This window comes from Vicugna pacos, chromosome 1 (assembly GCF_048564905.1).
Source record: "Vicugna pacos chromosome 1, VicPac4, whole genome shotgun sequence".
In the NCBI taxonomy this organism is placed as follows: Eukaryota; Metazoa; Chordata; class Mammalia; order Artiodactyla; family Camelidae; genus Vicugna; species Vicugna pacos.
Genome location: NC_132987.1, coordinates 119,514,060 through 119,530,301, shown reverse-complemented (window position 1 = coordinate 119,530,301; position 16,242 = coordinate 119,514,060). Strand labels below are relative to the sequence as shown.

General features: G+C 49.5%; 1 protein-coding gene across 1 annotated transcript in view; it reads right to left on the bottom strand.

The window, feature by feature from the left end:
- Positions 1-5,846, bottom strand: part of PCP4 (Purkinje cell protein 4) — a 54,619-nt gene extending 48,773 nt beyond the window's left edge. The window contains exon 1 of the mRNA XM_031684633.2: positions 5,747-5,846. Coding sequence (XP_031540493.1) covers positions 5,747-5,755 — 9 coding nt within the window. The 5' untranslated portion in view covers positions 5,756-5,846. The remainder of the gene's footprint in view (positions 1-5,746) is intronic.
- Between the last annotated feature and the right edge of the window lie 10,396 nt (positions 5,847-16,242).

Sequence of the window (16,242 nt, the reverse complement as noted above, 5' to 3'; positions counted from 1 at the left end):
CAGTGTCCGGCTTCCCAGGAGGACAAATATGGGTTGATCTTTTTTTGCATATGAATTGCCGTATATTCCTATTTCAAATATAAGTGAATCTGAAATACTTAAATGTGCAACTATAGTTAAAACATTTGTTTTAATTAATATTAATATTGGCAATTTAACTATAGTATTTAAATATGCAAACATAGTTAAAATATTTGTTCTAATTAATATTAATGTTGGCAATTTAACTATAATGTTTAAATATGCAACTTGTTTTCTGGATGCTAGATATACTGTGCCTTCAACAATCTTCCAGAATTTACGGTTTGACTGACTATTGTTGGGCACGAGGAGCTACCTTACTAAAGATCAGCTTGGACTCTTTCTTATTCTCCTCTAACCCCAGTCAGACTGGTTTTTTATTTCAATACAGCAGCTGTTTTCTTCAAGGTATTCATGGGCTCTGCCCCTGGGGCCACCATCCCTCTTTGTTTGAATTTCACAGAACTTACCTGAAGTGAAATAGTCTCAGCGGAGAACAACCCCAAACTGGAGGATATTAGAATTCTCCATCCCTCCCTCAGATCCCTATTTTCCTTGACATTTTCCCAAATGTCACGCGTTCTTTCTGTTGAGATTCTCATTTTCTTTGCCTGCCATGAAAACATTTATTTTGCAGGTGTAACAATGCGCCCATTTCCAATGTAAAAGGATTTAAATGGCAAGCACAGGTTCCAAACCTGGAGTGAAGAACGAAAGAGAGAAATTTTCCTCTCCAAACCTACCGGGACCACAAATCTCAACATTTAGAAAAGAGGGTGCTGGTCCGTTGGTCACATGAACGGGTAAGTCTACACCCTGAAATCTCTTAATTCATCTAGTAACTGAAATTTGCCAAGAGCCAAGCCAGGAGCCAGGAGCCAGGTCTGTGGATGACGCCAGGATGTTCACAGTCTAGGTAAAGTGGTTCTAATAAATAAAGTGTCGCCAGTAATACTTGCTATGATCTGGATGTTTGTGTCCCCCCAAATTCGCACGCTGAAACCCCAACACTCAGAGGTGACGGCATTAAGAGGCGGGGCCTCTGAGAGGTGATTCGAGCCCCCACGAACGGGATTAGTGTCTTTATAAAAGAGACCCCAGAGAGCTCCCTCACCCCTCCCACCACGTGAGGACGCAGGACCTCTGCCCCTCAGCAGGGAGCCCTCACCCGAGACCGTGCTGTACCTGATCTTCGACTCCCAGCCTCCAGAATTGTGAGCAATAAATTTCTATTGTTTATAAGCCACTCAGTCTGTGGTTCTTGGTTACAGCAGCCCAGACAGATTAAGGTAACACTTTGACAGCATCACCTTATTGCTGTTTTATGAAAGTATTAATCAAATACGATATAAACCTGCAGATATTCATCCCTGAAAGTCCTTCTCCCTCATTATGAAGCCCTTTCTAGAAAGTCATTCTAAATTAATGGAAACCCCCAGGCTTGGGCTCATATTACTCAGGTGTTCAAACAGTACAGTGTGCCCAGTGGACTAAGAACAGAAGGACCCCAGACAAACCGTGAATGCCTTTCACGTATAACACCCCCAACAAAGCACCGAGCGCAGAAACTAGAATTTGAAAAAATACTGCAGAGAAAACGTGTTCATCGTAAATTCAAGGCACTTTCTGTGACAAAAAGCCACACTCTTTGCCTCATCTTGGTCACACTATTCCACCAAATCTTCAGTTAAATCAATTGTGAGTCATTTATTCAATTTTTCTTTCTGAAAAAAAAAACATCTTGCATTCTGGTATTCTTAGAATTCAAAAGAGAAGAGCAGTGAGGCTTCTCAGTCCCACAGCATGCGTTAGCGACATGCAGGATTGGGGAAATAAACCCTACAGCGACCCACTACAGTCATCAGCCTGGCAAACACAGTTTCTGGCTGAACTGTGGCCTCCTCCCACTTGGGAAATGTTGAACCTCGACCCTAAGTTGTAATCGGTGTCTTTCAAGACCTAACGTCCCCAGTCGGAGTAGAGAGAGCATCTACTGTTACGTGATCCAGCAAAACTGTATGGATCTTCCTGCATCTTTCTGGCTGCAGGTACAACCCCAAAGGAGGTCAAAATTACATAAGAAATTGAATTTTCATTGGACCTCATCTTGTTAAGCCTTTGGGGCCAGGTGCAAAAATCTACGTCTTACACGGTAACCCTCAGAATCTGCGCTTAACGGTCCCTTGAGGACCTTTATCCCCTCATTAGCATTTTGGCTCACTATTACATCATAGGAACGAACGTAATTCTTATTTTAGGTCTTTTTCATCTTATTATTTGTCTCACCAAAGAGGTACCCTGATAGCTAACAAGTGAAGCCCTAAACCAGCGTCGTATGTGGTTTCTAAATCAATGGCTCCTTTTGGGAAAACATCATTTATTTTCCATGCCCTCATCCCAAGACATAAGTGGCATTAGCCTCCCCTGGCCACCTCTGTCTGCAACAATGCTGTTCACTGCTTTCCACTTGCATTTAGAGATTTCATGGTAAGGCAAGTAGCTTCTGATTCTGTGCGAAGGATAGCCCTGAGGGTCTAAAGATTTGCCCTTAAATGCCCCCGGTGTATTCAAGCCACACCTCTGACAGGTGTGGTCCTTGTGTTGTGGCCAATGTCTGGATGGGAGAAAGGCCGAGAACCCCGGCACGGAGTTGCAATATCCCATCCAAGCCGAGGCAAGAAGAGAGGCTGTGACAGCAATACACAAGCATTTGGGGAGCGTGCCCCCAAAGGGCCTCAAGTCTAATTAATGGCTGTCAGCTGACGCATTACACAGCGGGGAGGCCCCCACACACACACACAGGGTGATGGTGCGTGTCATGTTTTAAATCAACTCTCCAAATGTGTGCCTCTATGCATTCAAATGTTGCTCCTGGCTCCTCTGAATAAGTTCTTTTGAAAAGCAACCTGAACACAGATGCCTGAATGAGAAAACGGGGTTGACTGTCATTGTTGGTGGGACTTGTTGTCAAATGGTGTTGGGTCTGTTTGAAACAGAGGGAGGCTCCTTTTTGTCTTCTGTGCAGGGAGTCCGGCAGGGAGAGACAAGAATGCCTTTTGTACACTTCCACCTTGGTGGTTAGGATTTCTAATCCAGCGAATGCACCTAAGCCTGCATTTTGATCCCTGCTAAATTGTCTTCCAGCTCATCTCGTAGACTGTTCCAGCACATGTGACACACTTTAATACTGAAATGCAAATCAGACACCCCCACAAACCACCTCCATTCTCTCACGTTGCCCTAAATTTGGACCTCACTTTCCTCGCTACACTTGAGCTGCTCTTTTCAATCACGTGCCGTTCCCCCCAAAAAGCAACGTCAAAGGGGAAAGAGAAGATATTTGCCCTTGTAAAGTCACCCAGTTTAGAGCCAGCTCCAGGCTAAGTGCCCCCACCAAGGGCCGCAGGACCCGCAAGAACAGCGCCACCCTGGGCAGCACTTGGCTCTCTGGCGACCTCTCTTCCCAGCCCAGCTCCTGCACTGACTCAAGAAGCAGCTATGAACTTGGGAATTTCTGCAGCTGGAGCTAAGCCCTAACAGCTGGATCAGGATCTGTTTTCCCATCAGAATCAAGTAAATCCTGAAGTCAGAGGAAAGTCTGACAAAATCCATTTATTCAGCCCTCTGGGGTAATTAGTTACACGGGTAAGCCAACAATATCTGAAATCCATCGCCGCTGAGAGTTATTAAAACTAGAAGCCACGTGTAACTCACCCAGCTAAAGAAAAGCTTGGGGAGACACTGGGGAGGGGGTGGAGAAGGGATCCAGTTCTCCTCCCAGAAAGGAGCTTCTGTTCAACTTTATTAAATGTTTTAAGCAGATTTAAGTTTTAGCCAAAGGACAAATTCCCACTCTCCGAGGACCACGCTTCTGGAAACCTGGAGATCAGCCAAAGAGCTGGTCACTCAGCGGGTGGCCATAGGATGGGGGCTGCACGGGAGGTGGGGGTGGGGGGATGGGAGCAGGCGGGACCAGGACCAGAGGGAGAAAGGCGGAGGGAACTGGAAGGCATCTGATGGGCAGCAAAGGGAGGCAAAGGTGTGAGCTGCTCACATTGTGGGATTTTATCAACATTAAGGGAACTACTGCAGAGTTCTTGCAATTGCCTGCCTACTGATGGAATGGGGAGGCGGGGGCGGGGCTGAGGCTGCAAAGCTGCCCTAATTGCACATTCAGCAGGAAGGAGGTTGTGATCCTTATCATGGGTGAGCTCTGGGACCCGTGCTGTCTCCCTGGGGACCCACTGTGCAGTGGACACCACCAAGATGAGGCATTCTGGAAAGCTCAGGAGCCTCTGCTGAAGACGGGGTGACAGCCAGTGGGAGGATCCCCACTCCCGCCCTCCGCCTCTTTCTCCTTCACTGGCATCCATGGTTCACCCTGTTCAGAGAACTCCACGTGCAGTTTGGCCATCAAGACCCACCCAAGTCCCAGCCCTGCCCTTCACTAGCCGGTGGCTTTGAGCCAGCTGACCTTGAACGTCTCCTTGCCTCATCTGTCAACTGGGCAAAACAATGGCATCTACCTCACAGGTTGTCAGGGAAGTTCAAATAAGGTAACTAGACACCCTGCTGGGCACTGGGGACGCTGGGCAAATGGGAGCTGCTGTGGTGACAACTGCTGTTGCTGCTGGATGGTTTCAGCCTCCCCACCCTCCTCCTCACACACTTGCCCACATCCTCGCCCAAGCCCTTGGCCCCATCCCAAACCCCATTTATAAATTTTATAATGTTTTGCCAGCTCAGGATTCCTGTCATGTTTATACCAAAAGCCACCCATCAGAGAGATAAAAGCCGGGAAGAGGCATTTTATTTCTGAAGTTGTTAATTTTACTCTAGAGTCCAAAAAAAGAATCACCAGTCTGTCAAAAAAAGAAAAAAAAAAGACAGACAAAAGATTTTTAAAAGTAATTATTTAAGTGCCAACCAAAAGGAAATGAAAATGAATTTGTCTCGGTTACCAAGTAAAATTAGAGGGTGGTGCTGTCCAACCCCAAATCTGCCATTTTTAAAAGGAAGACAGAGAATGTGATCATTTAAAAATACAATGAACTATCAGTTTGCCCCAACAAACGATCTTCTGGATAAACATATTGGGAGAAGTGACTTTTCATTGAAAACTGGAGCTCGTCTCCTGCCAGGGTCTCTCGGGTCTTGGGCCCCACACTCACACACACAGATATTTCACGGTTCACACCGTCTGCATTTCTCCCACTGGTGTTCTGATTAACTGCAGGTGTAGTCTGTGCAGGCAGTGCGTCCGCACGGCCATGCACTGCAATCCTTCCCTCACTTCTCTTCCAAGACTGACGTCTGCCAGATGGCCTGCCTGCTAGCGCTCTGAAAGGTTCCCACCAAGGAAGGCACGTGAAATCACAGTGTGTAGCGCAAATCTTCACAAGAGACTGAAAAAAACCCCCCAAAAAACCCAGCTTTCTCTTCTGAGGTCTAAATCTCAAAGCACTTTCCAAAGTCACCTTTAAATCGGAAGCAGACAGTTAATCCCTCTCTCTTTCTGAGGTGAATGTTTAAAAGTTGCCAACTTAACCAATTTCTGCCCTTGCCATGCAAACCGAGACAGGAGGAGTGTCCGTCCTCCAGGCCAACAGTCACAGGGTCGACGTGCTCTCACCACTCGGAATCCCTTCATTTTTCTGAGCCTTGCTGCTCCGCAAAGCCCCTTCTCACCCCCAAGTTTCCCTGCGAAAGTAGAAGCCCCGCTCACCTCACTCATGATGCTGTAACAGCAGCTCCGGGATCCCCACTGCTCGCACGGACAGCACTGCTCGGGGGTCGCTGTTCCACGGTCCTGGCTTTTCTCTTAAAAAGGGCTGCCCGATGGCATCATGCCTCCCGTGAGCCAATGAGATGCATTCACCTGTCTGAACGCCTGGCAGATATCTGAGTGCAGCAAGGGCCACCTAGTGGAGCAAAGGAGGAAGGCGGGCTCGGTCCCAGCTCCAAGCCCAGCCAGGGAGAGGAAACGACAGATTACAAGAGAGTCAAATAATATACATATTATTACATATAAAATAGATTAAAAAAACAGATTTCTTCTGTATAGTACAGGGAACTATATTCAATACCTTATAATAACCTTTAATGAGAAAAGAATATGAAAATGAATATATGCATGTATATGCATGGCTGGGACATTATGTACACCAGAAATTGACACATTGTAACTGACTATACTTCAATTTAAAAAAAAGAGTCACAGTCCAAGGTACACAGATCATACTAGGATTGCCATTGTTCATGATTTCAAGAGGTTACAGGACTTAGACGTGTGGGAAAATGCATGTTCAGTGGCAGTGGGCTGGAGGCTTGTTTCTCGAAGGAAGAGCTGTTCTGGACACACGGAGGCATCTCACCCGCCTCTTGCTTTTCTCCGGGGCTGCCGTTTCCCCTGCCTTTGTAGCACAAGCCCCTGCCTTCAGAGCTGAATATTTTCCACTCCTCTCCTCCAACCCCAAATCCGCTAGCCTGCTTGTACCCCGGGTACTCATCCCCTGGCAGGAGGACGTGAGCAGATGGCGTCATGGACTTGGAGAGTCACGCTGTGACCACAGCTTTGACCCTGGAATCTGCCTGTCCAGCCTGGCTGTGAAGATCCTTGGGCCCACACCCGGACTCGTGAGACCCTGAGGAGCATCCAAGTGGGCCCTGGACTTGTACAAGGCAGACATCACGGCCGATGTGATGGGAACTGAGATGCGTGTGGCTGCTGGGTCTGGTCACTGGTCAGGGAGCCCTCTTGCAAATCGACCCATGGGCTTGTGTCTGTTCTAAAAAACACAAGGCAAATGCTGGGTGCGGCCACAGAGAGAGAGAACCTAGCTGCTCAAGGGAAAATCAGCGCCCACAGGTTACACCCAATGCATATGAGTGTGCACCCAGCACATCTCCACATGTGCTCGCTGGCCAGCTCCCCAGGCACTGACTGCTCCTTCTGTCATGTCCCAGGGTGGGCACCTGGACCACACCTCCTAGCTCCATCCATTCTCTTGGGGCAGTGACACCAATGACTGCATCAGACCAAGGACTGCAAAGATTCCACCACCCTTGTCTTGGAATCCCCAGGGACCAGGGTAATAATAAACAGACGGTCTTCAAACCTGGCCGTGAGGTTCTGATGAGCAGTCGGATCTGAGAAACACTGCTTGAGGCAGTCATAGGACACACACACACATCACACATTCACTCCTTCCAAACTTCCAGGCTCCCTCCTGCCCATCTGCCCTTCCCACACCCAACCTCCTTTTGGCATCTGCATGGCCCCTGTTGGCTCTTACAGGCACCAATCCTATTTAAACAGCTTCTGCACATGACTACCATGCGATGTTCCTCAGGTCAGCCAAACACCACATCACATGGCAGATGGAATCATGAACCAGAAGCTTAGGACTTTGGTCCTTGAAGTGAGCGATAGTTTTCTCTGTGACCTTGGCCAAGCCTGTCCATCCCTCAGTGTCTCATTTCCCCCACTGGTAATATAGAGATACTAAAACCTCACACCTGCCAACCTAAGCGAAAATATATACACTAAATATATTGAGCTGGGAAATAAATTTTGAAAGAACTTCAGGAGAATTAGATCTACAGCTTCATATATTAGATCTAGGGGAATACTTCAGCCTTGCTGAATTAAAATACAGACATGTGGTTCTGTAATTTATGAAAAAATATGTAATGTGGATAGATTATTTTCATCTTCTTGGAAGTGTGAGTCTGCCGGAAGGTGCTGGGTTGGACCAGGCAATCTTTCAAAATCTTCCTCTGGGCTTATTTATAGGGACAGTGTATATTGATGACCTAACACTTTCCAGCAGACTTTCATACAGCGCGATCCGAATCCCTGAATGTGGAAGGCTTCACAACGGGAGGGGTGTGGAGAGCCATTATGGAGGATTCGTGGTCCAGCATCACTGGCTGGTGTCATCCCTCCCTTCTGCCTTCACTGCTCATCAACCGCAAGCCAAATATAGTCCCTTGGTGACTACACAGTCCCCACCCCAGAGACTCAGCCCTCCCCACCCTGCCTGCCGTCCCCCACCTTGCTTCCTGCTGCCCTGAATGTTAATCCCGCCTACAGGCTAGAGCCCTGTGCCAGCTTCTGAACGTCACGTGGCCCAGAGCCAGGAGGCTACCCGGGTTCTACCTACAAGTGCGGAAACGCAACCGAATTCTACAGACCTCTCCTGGAAGCATTTCTGTACTGTAATGCTCCCTTCCTGTGAGCGCCGTTTACCACGTCTGGCCTCCCACCCCCTCGGCTTCTTAAGCCTCTTGCAGGAGCATGAAGCCGGCCCGCCCCTGTCGGCTGTCGCCCTGACCGCGCAAGCCCGTGTTCTGCGCTCGCTGAGTGTGGACGCCGCTCTGTAAAGAAGGCTCTTTTTTCCCCACAAAATCAGAGTCACTTTCCAAAGCTAACATCTGAGAATCTTCTCTTCTGAAAATGAGAAAAGAGGGCATTTCCAACATCTCTCTGCCGTCAGAGTTCAAGCCAACTTTTTAAACCCTTTTTTGAAAAAATTGCTGTCAAGGCTGACCTGCTTTCAACCTGCACGACGGGGTTTTACTGCCTTTTTGAAGAAAAAAATCGATTAATAGACACGCTCAGTGGCGGCCTTCCAAGGGTTTAGCAAATACCTTGCATTTCAGTCCCGCTTCCTCGCCCCAGCCTGACACGCGTGCTGTCCCCTCCCTTCTCTGCCCTAGAGGCTGCCCTTCACTGGCCAACATGGATAATAGATGTATACTTTTTTTAATATTTTGTTTTGTTGTTTAATTAACTAGTTCACTTGGGGAGGGGTAACTAGGTTTACTTATTTTAATGGAGGTACTGGGGACTGAACCCGGGACCTCGTGCGTGCTAGGCACACGCTCTACCCCTGAGCTGCACCCTCCCCACTAGGTGCATACATATTGTCATTTCCGGGAGGTATTGAAAGTTTATCTTTGAGTTCTCTCTTCTCTGCCCCCTGTTGCCCCCGTGTCTCTTTCTCACCTAAAATAACTTGCATTTACATATCCAACCCTCCACCCCACCTTGACCCTTGATGAGGTCACTCTGTCTTTGCAAAGGGCATCACCAGTAGGAGACAAAGAGGGATTATGCAGGAGGTGGACACGTACAGTCACATCCATCTGCCCCAGTTCCACAGACCTCTGCTCATCTCATTGGCTAATTCCAAGGGTTGCAATCTTACCTAAAGCCTCTACCATTCTTAAGGTTTAAATCCCTCCCAATTTATGGATGAAAAGGTCACCTTAGAGCCGACCGTCCCTTTCAGCCCAATTAAATGTCCAAATCTGCCCCTGGGATGGGGACTGCCTGGACGGCCTGCAGAGCCAGCGTGCCCACCCTCCACGGCGCTCTCTTTGATGACAAGGTCAGTGGGTGTTTGTGTTCAAAGAGCCCCTTCTCCAATGCGTCAGCCCGGGTCCCTTGCTCAAGGCCAATCTGATGGCCTGCTGGTAGGGCTCTCCCATCTCGCAGCCGGGTCAGCGGTCAGAACTGTGCTTTGTTGGGTCCTTAATTATTCTGTCTTTGCTTCCGACACAGGTGAAGTCTTCCAGTTCACTCTCCAGCAACAAATCGGTGATTCTGCAGAGCCAGCCCACTTGTCCGGTGCTACAGGCTGAACTGTAATGGCCCCCCACCCCCTCCCATGAACACATGGAAATCCTAAGACCCGTGGGACTATTTAATGAGGGAATTAGGTGAAATGAAGTCGTATGGATGGGTTCTAATCCAATACGTCTGGTGTCCTGATAAGAAGACCACGTGAAGACACAGGGAGGAGACGGCATCCTTACCCCAAGGAGAGAAGCCCCAGGAGACGCCAGCCCTGCCGGCACTTTGGTCTTGGCCATCCAGCCTCCAGAATCGTGAAAGAATAGGCGTCTGCTGGTTAAGCTGCCCCTATCTGTGGCCCTCTGCTGCGGAAACCCAAGCAGACTGCGACATCCAGTCTGTGGCTGAGGTTCTTTCTGGAGAGGACACCCTTTTGGACGCCCCAGACCCCCGCCCTCCCAGGACGGAAGCGCTCACTCCCCAGCTGCTGCCCGTTGGCGATGGTGATGGGCTCAGTGCTCCACTCAGTCCTCGGGGAGCCTGCTCTCAGCCCAAGGGAGCTGCCTCGCCCAGAGTCACCATGCCATTCAGACACATCCAACAAAGTCTTGGCCCCCTTGTCCCAATTCGGAAGAACTCTGCAGGGTCCTCCATCCCAGCTCCAAAGTTTCCTGTGGGATCTGCTGGAACCACAGTCCACATTCCCCCTCTGCCCCATCCTGGCCTTCATCCCCCTGGGTGTGATGACAGGGCACCCCCGCGCATCACCCTGCCTGCTAAACTCCACCCCCGAGTCTGCTTACAGGTGCGACCTGATGCAGTCTGACCAGGTGGCGGGAGAAAGCAGACCCTGCCCTGGAGTTGGGAGCTGGATCACCTGCTGACCAGCTGGCCACCAGAACCCTCGCGGCAGCAGGTGGGGCACGAAGACTTCAGGGGTGCAGCCTGGTGGCGCTTGAAACACTCATCACAGTAAGGCGGGGTGGTGTCCCTGTGGAAGTGAGTGCACAGGGTGGGAGCCACATCTCAGACTTCAGGCAAATAAGTAGGAAAGGTAACTTTAAGGATGATGGAATGAGATGGCTGCTGCTGGGGAAATCAAGGCTTTGGAGAGAAATAAAGCAGGCTGGGCTGATTAATCGGGAATTGAAGGCTAAGTGTGAAACCAGGGGCAGCAGGGAGCCCGAGGTTTGCAAGATTGGAGAGCAGGAAGGAGGCTGCTGCAGGGACGGAGCTGCAGAGATGGGCAGAGGGTCCCCTGAATCTGTCTGAACACTGATCTGTGCAAAAAACACTCCCTGAAGTCAAAGTGGAAGAAACTTCCCAGCGCTGGGGAAAGAGCCCCTGAACAGATCCTGGAAGGTCCCCCAGAACTGGAAGCCATGCCTGCTCACACCAGCCAAAGAGGAGCGGCCTCGGGCAACGCAGGCATCGGGCTGCGGCCTCTGCGGGCTGGGCCTTGGTACTAGGGTTAAACTAGCCCCAGAGACGCCTCTTGGCTCACGTAACAGAGCCTGACAGCAAGCCTCAAAAACACACTGATCCACAGGTTAAGTAATTGAGCCAGGAAAGTAACCCAGCACTCCGAAGGAAGCAGTAAAATCTCCCACCTGGCAACGCGACATTCATAGGGCCTGGCATCGAAAACTGCCAGGCAGGCAAAAAAAGCAGGACAATACGATTCGTTCATTTCACAGAAACAAATCACAGAAGGGATGGAAATAGTAGGCTCTCCTGTGCCTCTGCTCTGCCATCCTCTATCTGGGGGCTGCGAAGCACATTTCAGGTTGGCCAGCCACTCGCTCCCGGAATCAGCCAAGAGGCAGCAGAGGAGGAGCTGCGCGAAGTTGGCGGAGGAAGGAGAGATGTGTTCCTTCCTGTTTCCTCATTCCTGTTTCCTCCTTTCTGTTTCCTTCTTCCTCCTTCTTGTTTCCTCAGCAGGTGATCCTTCCTGTTTCCTCTTCCCCCTTCCTGTTTCCTTCTTCCTCCTTTCTGCTTCCTCTTCCTCCTTTTTATTTCCTTTTCCTCCTTCATGTTTCCTTTGCTTCCTTCCTGTTTGATTCCTGTTCCTGTTGGTGGCAGCCCTTCTGTACCTCGGCAGTGCGGTTCCACCTGGCTACTTTGTGATTTTCCCTGTGTTTGCAGAACCAGCCTCACCACACTCCCTCCAGAGACACAAGCCAAGCCGCACCCCCCCACCTCAAGGATCCAAACTTCAGCTCCATGAGGCCCTTCCTCTAAGCTTCTAAATTTTAATAATCCTGACCCCTCCCTTTGCTCCCCCAGCCCCACAGGTAGGAGCTGCTCCCTGTACCCACTCCCTCTACAGTATCTTAGAGTTCTCGTTTTGCCGCTTCGGTCAGCTAGCCAACAACTTTGCTCCACATTCTCAATGTTCATATTAACTCCACTCTGAGCGAAAACTGGTGTGGTTTCTGCCTCCTGATCTAACCCACCTGTATAGCCCCTGAAATGCCATATTACATTTAGTGCTCACAAAATTGAATGAGGTAGGTAATTTTATTAGCCTCGTTTTTTCAGATAAAGAATCTGCAGTTCAGAGAAGTTGGTAATCTGCCCAGCGTCCCACAGTTAGTAACTATGAAGTCTTGTTTTTAGAAACAAACTGACTCCAAAATTTGTGCGCTTGGCTGCATAGCGGCACACATGGTAACACGCCTGGGCCCACTGGTGTGGGGGAGTGTCCGTCAGGGGCTGGAGAGGGGTTAGTAGGATTTGTAAGTACTGCCCGGTCAGTCTGTGATCACAAGAGCATCCAGGAAAAGTCCACCAGGGTCCTGTGGGATGAAACGTGTCTTGCACCTCAGACAGTATGTCCGTGAGAAACCCCAAGTGATCTGGAAATAAAAATACCAGGGAACAGGCGATTTAGCTGTTGTTACTCACCCACAATATAAACTTGAATTCCCTGAGTTCAGAAAATCCAACCATTTACCCTCAAGTAAAAAAAAAGTTTATATGATAGCAAAATTTTAAAATTTGATCATGGTTTTCTTCTTGGGTGTAAAACGGACACCACTGTCTTGTTCCCTCAGAATCCTTAACAGAGTCCCTTCCCTGTACTAGAGGTTGTGCTGGCCCAGCCAACAGGGCAAAGATCTGGGGGGTGGGGGGGCGTCTCAACAGTGGGGGCTGGAGAAAGGGGCAGGCAGGAAGTAAACAGCCATAACATAGTCCCAGTGGCACCTTCTAAATTGAACAGCGTTTAAATGGGTCATTAAAGAATTATATATAGTTCCCACTATCTGGGTCTCATGCACATGTCAACAGATGCTGGGAAACTGTGCTAGAATCTTTCAAAATGAAAGCAAAAATGATGTCCAAATTTGATCTCCTGAAAAACCTTCCTGTCACTTTAGTCATTTCAAGACTGCAAACCATTAGCATAAAAAATGGTAAGTTCATTCCACTTAACATGAACACTTGCTTTAAATAATTCCAAGTGCTAAATCACACTGAAGAACTTATTACTGATGTAGTAAAATTAGAAAAAAGATCTCAGTCAATTAAAGTCAGTGAAATAAAGTCTTTAGAAAAATTTAATTCCCTAATTAAGCATCTGGGGGTTGGGGGAGCACAAGTGTGATGTTTCTCCCCGAGTGGCCACAGAGTCCCCAGCCTCATAAGTGAGACATTTTGACTAAAGCATAACTGTGGAGAAAGAAGCTTAAAAATGCATCAGTGTCATTGTATACTTGGATCCCGAAAGGCAAGGCCATTTTCATCACATAGAGAAATTAACCAGAAAAAAAAAAAGCTCTCATTCCTCTTCTGAAAAATGGTTTTGGCAAGCGGGTACCCAGAAGTCAAAACATACTTAGAGTGATAACATTCTATTCAGTGGCCCTCTTTCAGCCTGAACAGGTAGTGACACGTATAGTGGCATCCGTATGCAAAGCACTCAAGTGTGGGCAGGCTGGCTGCCCACTCCCCGTGAGCACACAGTCCACAGCAGTGACAGCAATGCCTTTAACAAGATCCACGGGGACATGGAGCTCTCCAGGAGCCTGGGCATCCCCTGATCTCTAGGGCCATGGGAAGATACCCAAAATTCATGAGGTACTTCAACCATTGGAAGAGCAGCCTGGAATACGTGAGAGTACCAGGCTAGGGTGGGTAGACAGAAGGGGCGAGATGAATGGCTACAGGCCGGGCTTCACCCTCGGGAGAAGGGAGGCGCCCAGCAGTGGGGATGGAGGGTGGCTCTGTGGCGCTCGGCATATGTGAAGTCTGTCCTGGGAGGACCAAGGACCAGCGGAGACTGGAGAGAGGGCGGAGTCAAGATACAAGAAGGGATAAATTAGGAGTTTGGAATTTGCAGGTACAAACTACTATATATAAAATAAATAGCAAAGTCCTACTGCACAGCACAGGGAGCTATACTCAATACCTTGTAATAGCCCATAATGAAAAAGGATATGAGAAAGAATATATATATGAATGTATAACTGAATCACTAAGCTGAAACTAACACAACATCGTACAAGGACTATACTTCAGCTGAAAAAAAGATACAAGGGGGCGGGTATAGCTCAGGGGCAGAGTGCACGCCCAGCACGCACAAGGTCCTGGGTTCAATCGCCAGTACCTGCATTTAATAAATAAATAAATACACCTAACTATCTCTCCCTCAACAAAAAAAATTTTTAAAGATTTTTAAAAATCTTTTAAAAGATACAGGAAGGGAGTATCCAGTGGAAGTTCCCCCAAAAGTCTCCCAAAGAGCCACTGAGTACAGGAGAGGGGAAGAGGCCAGAGCCGAGGAACGGAAGCGGGCCGGGGTTACGAGCAAGTGCTTCGTGCTTCGGATGAGAGGAGCTGGGCAGGGCCCGCGAGGTCAGCACCTCGGATGCAGGCGGCCAGGAGAAGGGGGGCTGTTCTGGACATTGGTCTGATGAGGAAAAGCTGCATCTATGAGACCCTGGGGTGTCTGCTATGCATGGAGAATTCTTACAGGTGAAAACTGGGCTAAACTCAGGGGTGAACTGGGAGGAACTTCTTGGGCACCAGTACTGGCTGCCTGAGAGCCGACCCAAAGGACATTTTCCAGGAACACGTCTTCTGTTTCTGGCCATTGTGTCTCTCCAGTTGAAAGCACAGTGTGGTTATAACACTGGACCAGGACCGCACTGGGGTCGCTCACTTCCAGAAGTCAGGAGAACCAGAGTAGAGTTTGAGTTTGCAGAGCGGACAGAAAATGCACCTCTTCCTCAAGCTGATCCCCAAAGCAAGGGCAACAAAGAGGTTCTGCCTGGGGACATTCGTCCCTGTGCCCTGCAGCGGTGGCTAAGACGAACTCACCTCATTCACCTGTGAAGGGGCTTTGGTTTGAGGCTCCAGGAGGAGTGAGACTTTGGGCCATGAGGAGGGACCAAGGAGACGTGGGTGCTGGATGAAGCAGGCAGTCTGAGTCTGTCCCTCTCTGTGGGGTGGAGTCAGGAAATGGATGGAACTATGAGCGTGTCTGAGATAAAGCCGGACAGTAGCTGAAGGGGCGAGGATGGATTTTATTAGCACGCATTCTTGCAACAAAGAGGGACTGGCTTGAATTGAATTCAGCTTCACCAGCACAAAAGCCAGGAGACTTTAAAAGCCTCGATGCTGCAGAGGAGGCACTGAGGGGCAACAAAGGGGCGGGGGGGGGGGTCTAGGTGACTAGGCCACTTGGATTTGTCCACAGTGCTTATTCAGAGAAACAAACTTCCCATGACTTTAGGAAAGGACGTAGGGGTTCAAGTTAGAGCGTGGCGCCCACCCAAGCTGGGCGCTCCCCACACGCCCGGGACTGGGGCTGAGAGTGAGGAGTCAACCCCACGCGTCCTGCTCAGGACAGCTCTCGGGTCCCCAGGAGGGCGGTCCTGTGCGGCAGAAGACCTGTATCTCAAAGGAACAGAGAAAGGATCTATAATCACAAACTTTCCAGAGTAACAGTTCTGTGCGTCCAGGGGAAGTAGGTTCTATCCATCACCAGGTTTTCCCTGGAGCAAAAGTACATTCCTTTGACGCCCTTGACCTCTCCCAGACGAGAACTTATGGGGGCTGCGTTACTGTCCACAGCCCTGAGCTGTTAGAAACTCTTTTAGTTGTTTGTTGAAACCTCTGAGTGAGTGTGTGTGTGCACGCGCGCGCACGCTGGTGGAAGGGGAGCGGGGAGGCTAAATCTTTTGCGCTGAGAGGCTGCAGATTTTACAGGGGGACTTTGAGTTTTACTCGAGAAGAAGGCTCAGAGGGCCTGACTAGAGTTTGATTAGGGAGAGTTGTGTGAAGCTGCACCCCCTTCTCTGTGAGCCCCACCCCTTCTCCATGAGCTCCATCCCTTCGCCATGAGCCCCACCATCTTCTCTGTGAGCCCCACCCACTTCTCCATGAGCCCCACCCCCTTCTCTATGAGCTCCACCCCCTTCTCTATGAGCTCCACCCCCTTCTCCGTGAGCCCCACTCCCTTCTCCGTGAGCCCCACCCACTTCTCCATGAGCCCCACCCCTTCTCCATGAGCTCCATCCCTTCACCATGAGCCCCACCATCTTCTCTGTGAGCCTCACCCACTTCTCCATGAGCTCCACCCCCTTCTCCGTGAGCCTCACCACCTGCTCAAAGAGCTGTCTTGGTGAGATCCTAGA